The 17,437-nt window shown below is 38.4% G+C and overlaps 1 protein-coding gene across 1 annotated transcript in view; it reads right to left on the bottom strand.

Moving 5' to 3' along the window:
* The window catches only part of DNAH6 (dynein axonemal heavy chain 6), a 234,817-nt gene that overhangs the window by 39,179 nt on the left and 178,201 nt on the right, over positions 1-17,437 (bottom strand). Inside the window, exons 60-63 of the mRNA XM_049784607.1 lie at positions 17,015-17,194; positions 12,537-12,770; positions 8,093-8,228; positions 2,931-3,100 (exon numbers count right to left, since the gene is read on the bottom strand). Of these exons, the coding sequence (XP_049640564.1) occupies positions 2,931-3,100; positions 8,093-8,228; positions 12,537-12,770; positions 17,015-17,194 (720 nt within the window). The remainder of the gene's footprint in view (positions 1-2,930; positions 3,101-8,092; positions 8,229-12,536; positions 12,771-17,014; positions 17,195-17,437) is intronic.

Here is a 17,437-nt window from a genome sequence, read left to right as displayed (position 1 = left end):
ATAGACAGGTCACACTCACAGTCTTTCACAGCTGAGCCCCACTGGGCCGGTGTACTTTCGCGGATTTTCCCCGCCTGGTGTCACACACAGGGAGCCAGCTTTTGCAAAGGATAGCCGGTTTTTATGCTCTGAAGTCCCTCCCTGAAAATGGCGTCTGTGTTCAGAAGCTTTTAAAGTCGATATGGTTTCATTTGTTTCATTTATGCTTTTGTTGTTTTTTACTCTAGTCATCTTATTGAGATGCCACTGAGGTCAATTTCCTGGAGAGTTCTATTTTTTATTACTATATTTTATAGATTCTGGTCTAATCTCTATGTCTTTAATCTACTTTGAAATACCTTTTGTAAGTGGTATGAGATACTCTTCTAATTTTACTTTTTTTTTTGGTTTGGGCCACACCCGGTGGTGCTCAGGGGCTACTCCTGGCTGTCTGCTCAGAAATAGCTCCTGGCAGGCACAGGGGACCATATGGGACACCGGGATTCGAACCAACCACCTTTGGTCCTGGATCGGCTGCTTGCAAGGCAAATGTCGCTGTGCTATCTCTCCGGGCCCCTAATTTTACTTTTTATATGTGGCTATCCAATTTTACTATCACCATTTATTTTATTTTTGAGTTTTATTTATTTATTTTATTTAAACATCATGGTTACAAGGTTGTTCATACAACAATTTTTCCCCCCAAAGATAAAGTTGTTCATGATTGAGTTACCATCATACATATCTTCAGCAGTGTGCATTTCCAGTCACCAAAGTCAGCCATTTCCCTCTTGCTCTCCCTGATGCCCTCTTTCTCTCCCCACCCTCCTTGATGCCCTCTATTCTCCCCCATATGCCTCTGAGGCAGGCATTTTAACTCTCTCTCTCTCTCTTTTTTTTTTTTGACATTGTAGTTTGCACTACTGCTAACAAAGGGATGCTATGGGTGTCCCTTTCATACAGTATTAGGCCTTTGTCTACTCTAACTGCACTCTCTGCTCTTTATGGCTAGCTTCCTACACTGGGCTGGACCTCCTGACCTTTGTCTCTATTGTTTCTGGATATCATCCAAACACTGTTTTTTATTTTCTTTAAGTCCCAAAGATGTGTGAGATTATTCTATGTGTAATTCTCTCCCTCTGACTCATTTCACTCAGCATAATACTCTCCATGTCCTACCATATATAAACAAATTTAATGACTTAATTTTTCCAAATAGCTGCATAATATATACCACAATTTCTTTAGCCACTCTATGTTATCAGGCATCTGGGTTATTTCTAGATCCTGGCTATTGCAAAGTGCCACACTGAACATGGAGTGTATAGAACAATTTTGTATTGTATTTTTGTATTGCTAGATCATAAGAAAGCACAATTTTCAGTTTTTTTAAGGAACATTTATATAATTTTCCAGAAATATATGGACTAAATGGCATTCCCACCAGCAGTGAATGAGAGTTACTTTTTCCCTGTATACATGCCAGCAATGGTTATTCTTGTTCTTTGAGATATGTGCCATTCTCTGCCAATACCATTTATTAAAGAGACTTTAGTTTTCTTTTATTTTAACACACCCTCTAGTGCACTCCTAGAGGGCTTAGATGTCCATATGGGAGACCAGGAATTGAACTCCAGTTAGCTGCATGCAAGGCAAGCCCTACCCATTGTAGACTTTCTTTGTTCCACATCATGTGCTTAGCTCCTTTTTAGATGAGTAACTATCTATAAATCTGGGGTTTTATGCAGTTAACTAAGGACCCTAAATTCTGTTCATTGGTCTGTGGTCTATCTTTATTCCAACATTCCAATACCACACTGTTTAATTTTAACTTTGTAATATAGTTCAAAGTTGGGAAATACAATGCATTTTACTTTCTTTTTTTCCTCCCTTAGAATTACTTTGGCTATTCAGGGAGTTTTATGGTTGGTTCCATTCAAACTTTAGTAGAGTGTCTTCAAATTCTTTGAAGAATGTCATTAGAATTTTAACAGGTATTGCACTGAGTCTGTATATTACTTTTGTTTCTTTTTATCAGTGACATAGTTTTCACTGTATAAATCTTTCACTTACTTTGTTGATTTCTAGGTATTTACTTATTTTTTTATTTTTGGTGCTCAGAGTTTATTTTTAGTACTTCTTTCAGAGGTCACGCCTAATGGTAATTTAGGGACTTGGTGCTGGGAATTGGTGTCTGCATGAAAGGCAAGCACCCTACCTATAGAATTGTAGCTTCAATCTAGTATTTAACATTTTGGGGCACTGTTTTGATAGGAATTGTCTTTTACATTTCTTTTTCCTCTAGTTCTTTATTTAATTACATAAAATCTCCAAGATTTCTAGGTATTTAGTAACTTGATACTTTACTATATTCGTTTATTGCTTCTTTTAAAAATATCTTTATTTAAACACCTTCATTACAAATATGATTGTATTTGGGTTTCAGTCATATAAAGAACACCCACCTTCATTAGTGCAACATTCCCATCACCAGTGTCCCAAATCTCCCTCCTCCCCACCCCACCACCTGTATTTGAGACAGGCTTTCTACTTCCCTCATACATTCACATTGCTATGATAGTTGTTCTTTATTGTTTCTAAGAGATTTTTGTACAATAAATCTCATTTCTAGGTAACTCATTTTCTCACAGTGTCTATTTCTTAGAATAACCTCTTAAACTTAGCCATTGTTCTCTCTCTCTCTCTCTCTCTCTCTCTCTCTCTCTCTCTCTGCCTATATGTTTGTTGTTTGTCTTTGGGCCACATCCAGCAGTGCTCAGAAATTACTCCTGGCTCTGCACTCACGGATTATTCCTGGCAGTGCCCAGAAGACCATCTGGGGTGTACAAAGGATCAAACCTAGGTTGTATGCATGCAAGGCAAGCACCCTACCTTTAGTAGAAATAATCATAATAATCATAATAAAGTTCTTCAGTTAGAAAAGACCTTACCTTTTCTTCTTTAGAACATTTAACAAGAATAAGCTTTTGAAAAGAACTTAGTTGTTCAAGCCAGTCCTCGAACTTTTTAAACATCTCATTTTCTTCTTCTGTGGCATGCTCTTCTTCTGTTGCCAAATATCCTTCCCACTCAAATGGGTTAATATCAGTCTCAAAAGATCCTGAGAACAAATTTTAAAAGATGCTATAGTTAGAAGTGTATTGTCCTTGAAATTAAACAAGTTTATATGAAAACTTAAAATCTCTGAATTTGGGGCCACAGCAATAGTACAGTGAGTAGGGCATTTATTTGCCTTGCACAGGGCTAACCTGGGTTTGACCCCCAACATCCCATAAGGTCCCCCAAACCTTCCAGGAGTAATTCCTGAATTCAGAACCTGGAGTAACCCCTGAACATTTCTTGGTATGGTCCCCAAAACAAAAAATTTTTTTCTTTGAATTTACTGTAAGTTTTTACCACAAATTTAATATGCCTTTACCTAAAATAATTAAAACATAAAGAACTTAAAATTAGATCATAAGACAAATTGAGCAGCAAACTATTTATATGCCTAGATAAAATAAAATTACAGAGAGGTTAAAGATAAAAGGACATATAACTACACTAATTAAATATGAATATAAAAATATGAAATGACAAGGTAACATCAAATAGATTGGAATTCAAGACAAACATATTTAAATGGGTCACAGTAGATTAACTCTATCAACTGAGATGCAATTCCTATGATAAAAAACAATTAAACAAACATGTCTGTTCCAGTTAATAGCATAAAATATTTCACTCTCCGCTGGAGTAGAATAGAAAGAAAAAAAAAGCTAATAGCTTTTTATTAGAAGCTAAAAAGCTCTAGTTGCTAATTTAATTTGTCATCAATATAGAAAAACAATCTCTATTTGGCCACATCATTAGTGACATTTTGGGCCAGTGGTTATTTGTTATGAGCACTGTAGATTGGTTAGTCACACACTTTTTTTTTTCCAACTACTAAATACTAGTGGCATCTTTCTATGTGACAACCAAAAATGCTCCAGATATTGCCAGTTGTAAACAATTCCCCAGAGGAGAGCCATTGAAGTGGATGAATTAAAAACTTACCTATGACATTTTTCTAAGAAGTAGATCAAACAATTCAGAAATTCATAAGGAATAATATCCCATCCCACCCTGAGTAGCCAAAGTAATCCCTGAGAAGAAGAAGATAGGCATCACTTTTCCCAAATTAAACTGTACAACAAAGTGATAGTAATTAAAACAGCATGGAACTGGATCAAGACAGACACTCTGATCAGTGGAATAGAATTGAAAATCTGGAGACAGGGGCCGGAAAGATAGCATGGAGGTAAGGCGTTTGCCTTTCATGCAGAAGGATGGTGGTTCGAATCCTGGCATTCCATATGGTCCCCTGAGCCTGCCAGGAGCAATTTCTGAGCATAGAGCCAGGAGTAACCCCTGAGCGCTGCTGGGTGTGGACCCCCCCCAAAATATCTGGAGACAAACCCTCAGGTATATGATCAGTTAGTCTTCAATAAAGGAACAAGGTAAACATCTTCAACAAGAACAAGTTGTGCTGGGAAAACTGGTTGGCCATATGCAAAAAAAAAAAAAAGAAAAAAGAAAGATCTTAGACCTCTTTCTGACATTTTGCACAAATATGTCAAAATGTATTAAAGAAATGACTTAGAATATTAGACCTGATTCTAGAAGGCATTGAGAGGAAAACATGGGCAAAACTCTCTAAGACATTGAAACTAGGGGTATCTTTAAAGATGAAACACCACTGATCAAGCAAGTGGAAGAAAACAGAAACAAATTGTCCTCCATTAGATTAAGAAGCTTTTGTTCCTCAAGGTAAATGAAGACCAGTATACAAACATAGGTCACAGGCTGGGAGAAAGTATATGCACATCATTTATCTGTAAAAGGGTTAATATCCAAGATATAGAAAACACTGGTGGGGGGCCGGGCGGTGGCGCTAGAGGTAAGGTGCCTGCCTTGCCTGTGCTAGCCTAGGACGGACCGTGGTTCGATCCCCCGGTGTCCCATATGGTCCCCCCAAGCCAGGAGCGACTTCTGAGCGCATAGCCAGGAGTAACCCCTGAGCCTCACAGGGTGTGGCCCAAAAACCAAAAAAAAAAAAAAAAAAAAAAAAAAAAAAGAAAACACTGGTGGGTGGTGGGAAAAGAAAATAAAAAAGAAAACACTGGTAGAACTTTACAAGAAAAAAGCACTTGACCCAATAAATAATGGAGAGAAGAAATGAACAGGAACTTCCTCAAAGATGAAACACAAATGACCAGAAGGTACATGAAAAAGTGTTCTTTATCACAAATCATCAGGGAAATGCAAATCAAAACAAATTATAATTTCACACAACAGACAGTCAAACATAAGAAAGAACAACCACCAGGGTTGGTGTGGATGTGGGTTAAAAATGGGATTTTTATTCACTGCTGGTGGGAATGTCAACTGGTCCAGCTTTTTATTTTTGGAAAACAATAGACAGTCCTCAAAAACAAAACAAAACAAATCAACAATAAAAACAAGCCTAGGAATTGAGCTTCCATAAGATCCAGGAATCCTATTCCTGGGAATATACCCTAATGCCCCCAAAACATAATGCAGAAAAGGCATCTGCTTTCCTCTGTTCATTGCAGCATTATTTACAATAGGCAAAATCTGTAACTGCCCAAGAATAGATGACTGGATAAAGAAACTATGGTATATTCACACAATGAAATACTACATAGCCATTAAATATGAAGTCGAGAAATTTGGCTGATACACAGATGGTAAATAAGATGAGTAAAAGGGAGGGGACAGAAAGAAGGATCATACTCATTTGCAAGATAAAAAACAATGCAGGGGAATAAATCCAAAGATAATAATAATCCAAAAATAATCCAAAGGTGAGGAATCAGTCTTAGTAGAAAGATTACCACAATGATTGGAGGGTAGTTAGGGCAGGGCAGGGACCACTATGACAATGATAGTGGGAAATGCTCACTCTGGACAAGAACTGGGTGCAAAAAGGAAATAATATAATACATATATAGACTTTTGTTTGTGTTTAGCCATTTCTGATGGTGCACAGGGCTTTCCTTTGTTCTCTGCTCAGGGATCACTCTTGGCAGGCTCAGAGGTGCCTAGGACTGAATCCTAGTTGGTTAAGTGCAAGGCAAGGAGGACCCCACCCACTGAACCATTGCTATAAGTCCACAAAATATATATATATATATAAATTATTATTATTATTTTAAAACATAACTTTTATTGTGACCACAGTGTATATATATTATTAAGGCAAAAAATAATATTGAGTAAAGATTACTTACAAAAAGGGCACAATTTACTAGGAAAAATGTGTTAATCCTATTTATACGTAACACAGCAGTTTTTCAAAATATAGTGGGATTAATTTCAGAATTACAAATGTTAGAAAGAGAAATTGTAATGTGTAATTCCAAAATTACAAACGCTAGAAAGAGAAATAATAGTCAGTGATATATTGGAATAAACCTCTCAGAAATAAAACAAATCAGAGTGATAACATAGCGGTAAGGTGTTTGCCTTGCACATGCCAACACAGGATGGACCCCAGTTTGAATTCCAGCATCCCATATGGTTCCCCAAGCCTGCCAGGAGTGACTTCTGAGTGCAGAACCAGGAGTAACTCCTGAGTGCCGCCAGGTGTGACCCAAAAACAAAACAAAAACAAAAAACCAACCAAAAAAAACAAAAAAAGAAATAAAACAAAGCAAAATATAAAGTATGAGAAAAATAAGCACTACTATATGTATGAGTAAAAGATCAAAAGTGGAGTCTTGCATTTAAGGCATGACATATAAAAATACTGCACATAAATTAATCTAATGAAATGATAATCAATTTTAGGCTAACCATTAATTTCCATGGTACAGAGTATAAATAAAAGATCCTCCCACCAAATCATAAATATTCTTTTTTTTTTTTTTTTTTTTTTTTGTGGTTTTTGGGTCACACCCGGCAGTGCTCAGGGATTATTCCTGGCTCCAGGCTCAGAAATTGTTCCTGGCAGGCACGGGGGACCATATGGGACGCCGGGATTCGAACCGATGACCTCCTGCATGAAAGGCAAACGCCTTACCTCCATGCTATCTCTCCGGCCCCCAAATCATAAATATTCTTTAAAAAATGGTATACTTTTAGAATTGAGTTACAAATTGAGACTTGTAGCAGAAGTTATTTTTAGGAGATTATACTTCAGAATACACATAACCTTTGGGGATGAAAAAAAGGGTCTTGTGAAGGAAGTGTAATGGTCTTTTTTCTGGCTTTCAGGGGCCCAAGAGGTACTTCCAGTTGGCCACTGGACCAAATTCATGCTGATAGTTCAGTGCTAGGGCCCAGGGAGGTAGTGTTGGTTGGGTCCTTTGGTGCTGGGGTTTCACCTTTACTACACTCAGAATAACTCAAAAAGCCCTTGGTGCCAGGGACAGAATCTAAGCAAGCTGTTGCCCTAACCTCTCACTAAATCTCTGACCCAATTGTTTTCACTCTTAGGACCAGACAAGTGACTTGTAATCATAGTCAGTGTTGGGTCAAGCTGGGTAGTTCTGACTTCGACAGAGTTTTGTATGCACATATATGCATATTATATATGCATGTATGTATGTTCGTATATTATACTTTAATAAAAAGTTAAAAAACACAGTACTGGGTTAAATGTATACTACTTAAAATGGGAATACTAGTAAACATGAAATATTAAAGATTAATGGGTCAAGCATCCAACTCAAAAAACTTAAAAAATTTGCTAGGGATCAGCGCAACAGCACGGCGAGGGCTGTTGTCTTGCATGCACTAACCCAGTATAGACCTGGGTTCAATCCCCTGGTGTCCCATATGGTCCCTCAAGCCAGGAGCAATTTCTGAGTGCATAACCAGGAGTGACCCTGACCATCACTGGGTGTGGCCCAAAAACCAAAAAAAAATTTCAATACAAAAACAAACCCCAATAAACCCCCCAAATAATTTTCTAGTCATAACTTTTTAATAATCAAATATCCTTGAGAAAAATGCTGGCAAGGCAAATGAGGCTAAATAAGACATTAAAATTAGGATCCATGATCTACTGACCCCTCCACTAAGCAAAGTCCTTCGGACATATTACCTATGGATATGCTAATAGGATATGATACTAAGTATTTTGTAAGTCCATTAAAAACAGGGAGTGATTCTTCTAAGTCACAGCAAGCAAACCATGTAGCAGTGGACAGCCAGGGAACTTCAGGCTTAGCAGGGCGTTCCTATTAGAAAGAAAATGAATAATGATTCATAAAAAACTACAAAATATTATTTCATGCATCACAATGAAAAATAAAGCCTTTAATATGTTCAAAATAACCATATACCTAAGATAAGTAGTAAGATATGATAAAATGAAAGTGGTGTTGAATCACTTCTACTGGTAGACTTCTACTGTAAGGTGTACAATTGGTGGAAAACTTCAGGTTACAACTATAAAAGGATGAAGAATTAAAATCCAGACTCTCTGAGTAGTCTCATATGACATTCTTCTTTTTTATTAAATTGGTCAAATTATTCTCATTTTAAGAAACGGGGAAAGCTGAGTAGGAGAGATATAAGTTCTGGTAAATTCTTTTCAGCTGGGCTGAATGTATTTGCAACCATTTCATATGTTCTTAGAAATATAATAATATGATAATATTCCATGATGTATGTTCATGTGGGTAAAATAATTTAAAAAGAAAACAACTGTGACTGCAGTCTGAAACTAGTTCTTTAAGTTCCATAAATATTTGCATGAGGTTCTGTTATACAGTTTAAAATGTTTTATTTGATATAACTCATATACCATGTAACTTACTTATTTAAAGCATACAATCAATATATTTAAGAAAATTTACAAATGTATGTAATTATCACAACGATTTTAGAACATCTTACTGTCAGTCCCTTAATTCTTTGCACCCTTTTGCTACTACTCTCCTATTGCCCTTTCCCTTTGTGAGTCTTTCTTTTTTTTCGGGTTTTGGGTCACACCCGGTAACTCTCAGGGGTTACTCCTGGCTTTGCACTCAGAAATCACTCCTGGTTCAAGGAACCATACAGGACACTGGGAATTGAACCTAGGTCTGTCCTGGGTTAGCCGGGTCAGCCGCATACAAGGCAAATGCCCTACAAATGAGCCATCGCTCTGGCCCCTCCCTATATGAGTCTTAAACTATTATTAATTATTGTAGTTAATTCCCAGAGACCAAATTTTATGTAATTTTTTGTGATCCACCATTTCACTCAGTGTTTTTAAAGTTTATTCTTGTGTATCTCAGAGATTCTTGCTGTTTTATGGCTGGATATGTATACAGACAGGTGTAAAACAAGAGAAGTAGCTCTTTGCAAGCATTAACTTTTTTTTTTTTTTTTTTTGGTTTTTGGGTCACACCCGGCGGTGCTCAGGGGTTACTCCTGGCTGTCTGCTCAGAAATAGCTCCTGGCAGGCACGGGGGACCATATGGGACACCGGGATTCGAACCAACCACCTTTGGTCCTGGATCGGCTGCTTGCAAGGCAAACACCGCTGTGCTATCTCTCCGGGCCCGCAAGCATTAACTTTTACAGTGAAGTTTAAATAGCATTAAATAAGGGTTGATAGAACGTGTATGATGAGGTATGGGTGGAGTCAGGGAGGAGGAGGTGAAGTGGTTTTTATCTGGATTTGTTTTGGAGGCACAAAGCACAGGAGAGTCAAATAAAAAATTCAATACTGGGGGTGGGGTGAACCACACCATCTGCCAGGTAGGGGAAGGGGCAGTTGATCCAAGCCGACCTGTGGAGCTCGTCTCTGCAGCTGGGGGCTGAATCATGCCATCTGCCAGGTAGAGGGAGAGGGGTGGATGGCCCAGTAAGCCTGTGGAGCTCAGTCACTCCAACCCAAACCACCAAATGCAAAGAAATATATGCAAACTAAGGAAGACACTAACAACCAGGGATATGGAGAGAAATACTAGTGAGTTCCTACGTCCACCAAAATGCATGGGCCCAATAGATGAAGACCTAAAAGCAACATTGCAAGCCATGGCAAAAGAAATCATGGAATCACTAGCCAGCGAGTTCAAGAAATCCATAGATGAACAAATCAACAAACTCAAAGAAGAACTTTTACAGAACATGAGAGAATCCATACAAACAAAATTAAAGAAAATAAAAAATGCCTTAGTAAGTCATAGTAGCAGAATTACACAGTTGGAGAATCATATAGAAGAACTTGAAGAAAGACTACAAACCAAAAATGACAAAGAAGCCAAGGAAATAATAATAAGGAAATAAAAAGTGAAGCACTGGAAGAAAAAGTTAGGTATTTAATGAACAAAGACAAAAGAAATAATCTACGGATTGTAGGAATACCAGAAGGGGAGGAAATAGGGAAAGGGGGAGAACAAGTGGCTAGGGAAATGATAGTAGAAAACTTTCCCACCTTCTAGAATGAGGCTTCAGTGCAAATCCAGGAGGTGAAGAGTCCCTAATAAAATAGACCCTAATAAACCAACATCAAGACATATAGTAATCCAAATGGCAAAAAATAAAGAGAAAGATGAACTCCTTAAAGCAATAAGAGAGGAAAAAACCTCAAGTACAAGGGAAGGAACATAAGAAGCAAACCAGATTTCCCATTTGAAATAATTCAAGCAAGAAGACAGTGGAATGACATATTTAAACAACTGAATGAAAGAAACTTCCAACTTATAGTCTACTACCCAGAAAACTCTCATTCATATGGGAGGGAGGACTCAGACAAAAAAGAACTGACATTATTTGTGCAAACAAAACCAATTCTAAATGATAATTCAGAGATGAATTTCACAATCCAAACCCCTGATTGTAACCACAACCACCCTACACAATACAACTGTACAATAGCCCTCCCTAGCAATAATCTCCTTAAATGTCAATGGACTAAACTCTCCCATTAAAAGACACATAGTAGAGACTTGGACTAGGAAACAAAAACCGGATTTCTGCTGCCTGCAAGGAACATATCTACAAGTACATGATAGACTCAGGCTTAGAATAAAAGGATGGAAATCAATTATTCTAGCCAATGGAAACCAAAAAAAAATCTGGGACAGCCATTCTTATATCAGACCAAATTGCATTTAACCTCAAGAAAATGGTCAGAGACAAAGGGGGTCACTACCTACTGATCAGGGGAATGCTAGATGACGAAGTACTAACTCTGGTCAATATTTAAGCACCAAATGCAGAGCCAGCAAAATATATAAGGCATTTGCTCACAAACCTTGAGAAAGATATGAAAGGCAATGTGATAGTAGTAGGAAAAAAATTCAGTCCTGCGGGGTTGTCCAAAGGCTTGAATATTGGCAAACAAATGTAGATTCTAGTACTGTAAGGTCCAGGGTGAGATCTGAGATAGGCAAACAGAACTGAGAATTTAGAATGGGGCTGAGATAAAAATACTGGTCAGATGGGGCTCACTTTGGTTAAGATTTGTGGTACCTGGGTGAGTTAGCAAAATTAAGCAACAGGGGCTGGAGAGATAGCACAGCAGTAGGGTGTTTGCCTTGAACGCGGCCGATCCAGGACAGTTGGTGGTTTGAATCTTGGCATCTCATATGGTCCCCTGAGCCTGCCAGGAGTGATTTCTGAGCGCAGAGACAGAAGTAACCCCTGAGCACCACAGGGTGTGACCCAAACCCCCTAAAACTAAACAAACAAACCCCCCTCTAAATTAGGCAATAGGATGCCCATGAAGAAGGGAGCTAGAGCAAAATTATTGAAGTATTGAAGGCAACAATCTAGTGATAGTACTCTGTTCACCTTAAAGGAAAGATGTATCCAGGCAAGAGAGGATCACGATCTTACAACCATTATCACCAATCAGTGATTTTGAGATATTTTTGGACTTTGAACACTTATATATATATAAATAATTTTTATTGTGACCAAAGTGGACTACAAATCCTTTACAGTAATATTTTAGGTACATAGCAGTATTGAACCCAGGGCATTCCCACCATCAGTGTTGTTCTCCCTCCAACCCTGTTCCCAGCATGCATCTCATATTCCCCTCCTTTGCCCCCTCCCCACCTCCCGGGTTACTAGTATAAGTGGTTCACTCTGTGAACACTTTATATTTGTAAGCTGGTTAACGTTTCAAAACATGGTCACATCTACTAGCTCCCTGGAGAATCCCAGAATCCTTTGGTTTGTTTGTTTGTTTGATTTCATTTTTCTGGGGCTTTCTCGACAGTGTCCATTGTTTAGGCATACTCATCTGTGCTTGGGGAAATATAAGGAGTGCCTGAAATTGAACCTGAATTGGCTGCATTCGAGGCTTTACCCATTATACTATAGTTCCACACCCAGCATCCCTTTTAAAGCATAATGAGGCCATCATTATATGACGGGCTTAAATGATACCAACTTTTACACACCTACTGAGACAGAGCTAAGTTGTTGCTAGATCTCCTAATTCCTAGCAAACAGTGGGTCAAAGAACCAAAAGTACAACCCTCAGCTACTGGCTTGTGGCCCCCATTTAGAATAGCATCACAATCTAAACCCGACATAGGTACCTTTTCTAATCCTGCAGCACCTCGGAGAAAAAAATTCCATTCGGCTTCATTTATGAACTCACGCTGACGCAAGATCTCAACACAGAGCATAAAGCTGTATATGAGTTTATGTTTTTCAAAAAGCCCTCTTGAAATGTTGGTATAAGCAGATAATAGAGTCTGTTCCAGCAGTATGTCCATGCGTTGCTCCAGGATATTTGATTTTGGAGAAGCTTCAATTGTTGTATTGAACAACTGTGTAAAAGAGAATTTGGTCAATGTATCTGATTTCATTAAATTGGTTTTGAAAAAAAATCTGCTCTTCATCTGTTCCCCCATCTCAATTAGAAAACAGCACAAGAGAAAAGGCTATTCTACAAACAGTCTAAAATTCATCCCAAATTGAGATTTATTTCCTGCATGTGCCTTTCAGAAATGGATCAAATGCCATTTAAATTCATGTTATTTAAAAGCTGTCATCTTGATGAGAGACAGAAAAAGCTGGAAGATGGAACTTAGCTGACAGAATCAGTCTCTGTATTCTCAATTCGATTCAGATCCTTCAGATCACCACCTGGGGGTGAGAGTTATAAGTGGAAAGATAGGTCATATGCTCCTCTTGGCACTTTCCCCAGATAATTCCTGGCGTGTGGATAGAATAAGCTGGACTTTTCCTTAAAATTTAAGAGGAGCTGATTAATTTCTTTCACATATATAGTATATTATGATAAATAGAGTAAAGTGCACTCTGAACAGAGAAAATGAAAATGATTCATTCAAGGAAATCTGAATAGTAAGTAACAACTAGAAGACCATTTTTATTTACAATTTTTAAAAAATTTCAATTTTATTTTAGTTTTTGTTTTGTCTATAGCCACATACAGCAGTATTCAATGCTTCCTCCTCGCTCTGCATTCTGGGAATCACTTTACCATAAGGGTGCCAATAGAAACTGGGTTTACATGGTGCAAGGCAAGCACCTTACCTACTTAATTATTTTTCTGGCCCTATTAAAAAGTTTTTATTAAGACAATGTCCTTGGGGCCGAAGAGATAGCACAGTGGTAGGGCATTTGGCTTGCATTCGGCTGACTCAGGAGGGACATGGTTCGATTCCTAGCATACCATATGGTTCTCCAAGCCTATTTTGAGTGCAGAGCTAGGAGTAACCCCTGAGCACCGCTGGGTGTGGCACAAAAATTAATCAATAAAAAGAGAAGACACTGTCCTTTACAAAGTTATTCACGATTGAGTTTCAGGTTTACCATGTCCCTACACCAATCCCAGCATCAACATCCCTCATCCTTCATTATCTTATTCAGCAGCACCACATCCACTTAAACTGCTCCAGTGTGAGAAGCTTGATGCCTCTTCTTCCATCACCTTGTTTATCTTATATTAATGAAATGTTAGACTTTAGAAAGTCCACTTCTAAAGTCTCTCTCTTTAATGTGCACTGGAATTGAACCTAGGGCCTCACAATAAATCAAGTTTTACTTAATTTGTAACAAGAAAGGAGACAGAAAATAATGAAGATTAGATTATTTTTTTTGGTTTTTGGTTTTTGGGTCAAACCCAGAAGCGCTCAGGGGTTACTCCTGGCTCCACACTCAGAAATCACTCCTGGCAGGCTCAGGGGACCATATGGGATGCTGGGATTCAAATCACCGTCCTTCTGCGTCTAAGACAAATGCCTTATCGCTGTGCTATCTCTCCAGCCTAGATTTTTAAAAAGACAGAAAAATTTTAAATTTATTTAAACTCTGTGGTTACAAGGTTCTTCATAATACAGTTAGGTTTTTTCCACTCAGTTACAAAGTTGTTCATGACTGAGTTTCAGACATACAACGTACAACATCCTTAACCAGTGCACATTTAAGAGAGAGACGTTAGACAATAAAAACAAAAAACAGGACAACTGGTATTCAGCAGAAACATGCTACCTGAAGAGGCTGGGAGGGGGCAATGACTAAGCGGCCAACCAGGAAGAAGAGGTATTGAGAGGTGGCAAAGTGTTAAAGTGTGAAACACTATTAACAATAGTACTTTATTATTTTTTTTCTTGGGTGTTTTTTTTTTTTTTTTGGTTACACCTGGCTGCGGCAGTGCTCAGGGGTTACTCCTGGCTCTGTGCCCAGAAATCTCTCCTGATAGGCTCGGGGGATCACCTGGGATGATAGGGATCAAACCCGGATCTGTGCTGGGTCAGCGGCAGTATGCAAGGCAAACACCCTACTGATGTGCTATCACTCTGGCCCCAGCAACAGTACTTTAAACCACAGTACAAAACTTCTTTATATAAAAGTGTCCCTCTTCAAAAGAGAGGAGGGCTGAAAGTTCCAGTTCACCTCATGAAGCTCACCACAAAGAGTGATGAGCTTAGAGAAATAACTACATTGAGAACTACCCTAACAATGAGAATGTATGAGGGAAATAGAAAGCCTGTTTAGAGTACAGGCAGGGGTGGGGTGGGGAGAGGGAGAATTGGGACATTGGTGATGAGAATGATGCACTGGTGATGGGGGGGTGTTCTTTACATGACAGAAACCCAACCACAATCATGTTTGTAATCAAGGTGTTTAAATAAAATATTATTTAAAAAAAGTGTCCCTCTTCTAAGCAGATTGGTGGTTATGAGGGAAATGGGGATGAGTTTGGTGGAAGGAAGTGGACACTGGTAAAAGGATGGATTGTGAAACAATGCATGCCTAAAATCCAACAATGAGTAACTCTGATCTCACATGACTAAAAAAAAAATTTTTTTTTTTAAAAAAAGTTTGTATTATTGGGGCAGGAGAGATAGCATGGAGGTAAAGCAATTCCCTTGCATGCAGAGGAATGATGGTTCAAATTTCGGCTACCCATATGGTCCATCGAGCCTGCCAGGAGTGTTTTCTGAGCATAGAACCAGGAGTAAACCCCTGAGCGCTACCGGATATAACCCAAAAACCAAAAAAAAAAAAGTTTGTATTATTTTTGTGGAGTCTAAAACTCCTCATCTCTGGAGGAGTCATAGTGACTCAAGCATAAAAGGTGCTATATTACTCCAAGGTTACATCAGAAAAAAAACCTTCTAGCTTCCAGCTTAAAACGTAGTTGCAGTGAAGTGTGAACTGCCAATGTGGTCACTGTTGACCTTCATTATGTGACCTCACAGTTATTTGAGTGAAGCAGTTTTCACAGCCAAATCTAGTCACTCTCCAGATTTCTCTAACTCAACTAGCATCTAAATCCAACTATCAGCAACTGGCAAAATTAGAGAAGGCATTTAATCTGATAGGGAGGGTATGAAACAGAGGAATATCATAAACATATAAACATTCATGAGTCTAAGGAATAGATTAATTTGGTTGCAGAGAACAGAAAGAAAGGTGACTGTAGAACAGGGGTAGATCGAATGTAGTTTTTGGACTATGAACCATAGATGTAGGGAAATAACTATAAAAATCTTCTTTGGACTTCAGGGATAGGGAGCAGTGCTTTGAAAACATTAATCCTAGAATGGCCAAGCTCACCAGTGTGCTATCCAGTTCTAAATAAAGGTTTAGATCCAGAAAGCTAGCAATAAAGAAGCATTATAGGGGAAAGGCATCACGAAGGGCACAAGTGGTTTGGGTTGAGTTTTGTTATGGGCATGAAAGTAGACGATTACAGAAGTAAGGAGGAAATTAGAGATGGTAAATAAGAAAACTAATCCTATGTGATAATCTGAGGAGAATATGGTCTTAAGGGTTTGAGAGACTTTTAGAGGGGATTAACTTTGTGATTTTTATGAAAGGGGCTTTGAGGTTATGAGTAAATTCAAATTCTTTTCCTTGGAAAATTTCTGGCAAATTGACATTATTTACCAAAGGTTTGGGACACCAAATTTGCTTTTGGAAAATATGGAATGCTGTAGTATGGATGAAAAAGGGTGAAAATATCTTTGAGAAATCAGATGAAAATAAGCTGTAAATATGAAACAGAAAAGAGGACACAGAAAATATCCTCTCAATAAAGCCATGGAAATGGATATGAGCAAAGATGTTGCACTGATAATCTTTCTGGAGGAGGAAAAGGTTGTGTCAAAAGTTCTCCAATTTTTTTTTTCTTCAGAAAGCAGATAAAAAATTTTGGTTAAGGTCAATTGTGTTGATGCCAGATCTTAGATATTTATGCTACAACATGGAAAGCGCAAACAGTTGGAGAGGAAATTGTATTACTGTAGAGGAACTCTGAATAGTAAATAAACTGAAAGAAGAAGAGAATACAAGAAAAATTAGCAAACTGATGAGAGAAGGAGGTCAAGAGAAAATAAAACTAGTAAGAAGGGTAGTCTTGCTTTTCCTTCTCCAGGGTGCTCTGTGAATACTGGCCACTTGAGTCTATGTGACATGGCACATGTACTGCCATCTATGAATCATACATCTAACTCAAACTACTGCAGAGTTGAACTCAGTGACAAGGTTTGTTGTCTGAGACAAGATGAATTTCACTAAAACCATCAGCACCACCACTTACCTGTTTAAAATATTTTAGTGAATACTGATACATAGGGTCAATTTCTGAGAGGCTTGCGATGACAAAGAACATAACAGAGCCCTGAGTGGCTACTGGACGATACTTCTCACGAGCAGAGTTTATCATCACTTCGGTGGATTCTGCTTCCTTCAGTCTGGTCTTGACGGCACCAGAAGTGATCTGAATAAACATGTTAAGAAATAAGTTCTGGGGCCAGAGAGATAGCATGGAGGTAAGGTGTTTGCCTTGTGTGCAGAAGGTCAGTGGTTCGAATCCCGGCATCCCATATGGTTCCCCAAGCCTGCCAGGAGCGATTTCTGAGCGTAGAGCCAGGAGTAACCCCTGAGTGCTGCCAGATGTGACCCAAATACTAAAAAAAAAAAAAAAAGTAAGTTCTCAGGGATCTGTTTTTAAAGAATTGTG

The sequence above is a fragment of the Suncus etruscus genome, chromosome 12 (genome assembly GCF_024139225.1).
Source record: "Suncus etruscus isolate mSunEtr1 chromosome 12, mSunEtr1.pri.cur, whole genome shotgun sequence".
NCBI classification, from domain to species: Eukaryota; Metazoa; Chordata; class Mammalia; order Eulipotyphla; family Soricidae; genus Suncus; species Suncus etruscus.
This window is presented reverse-complemented; position numbering and strand designations above follow the sequence as displayed.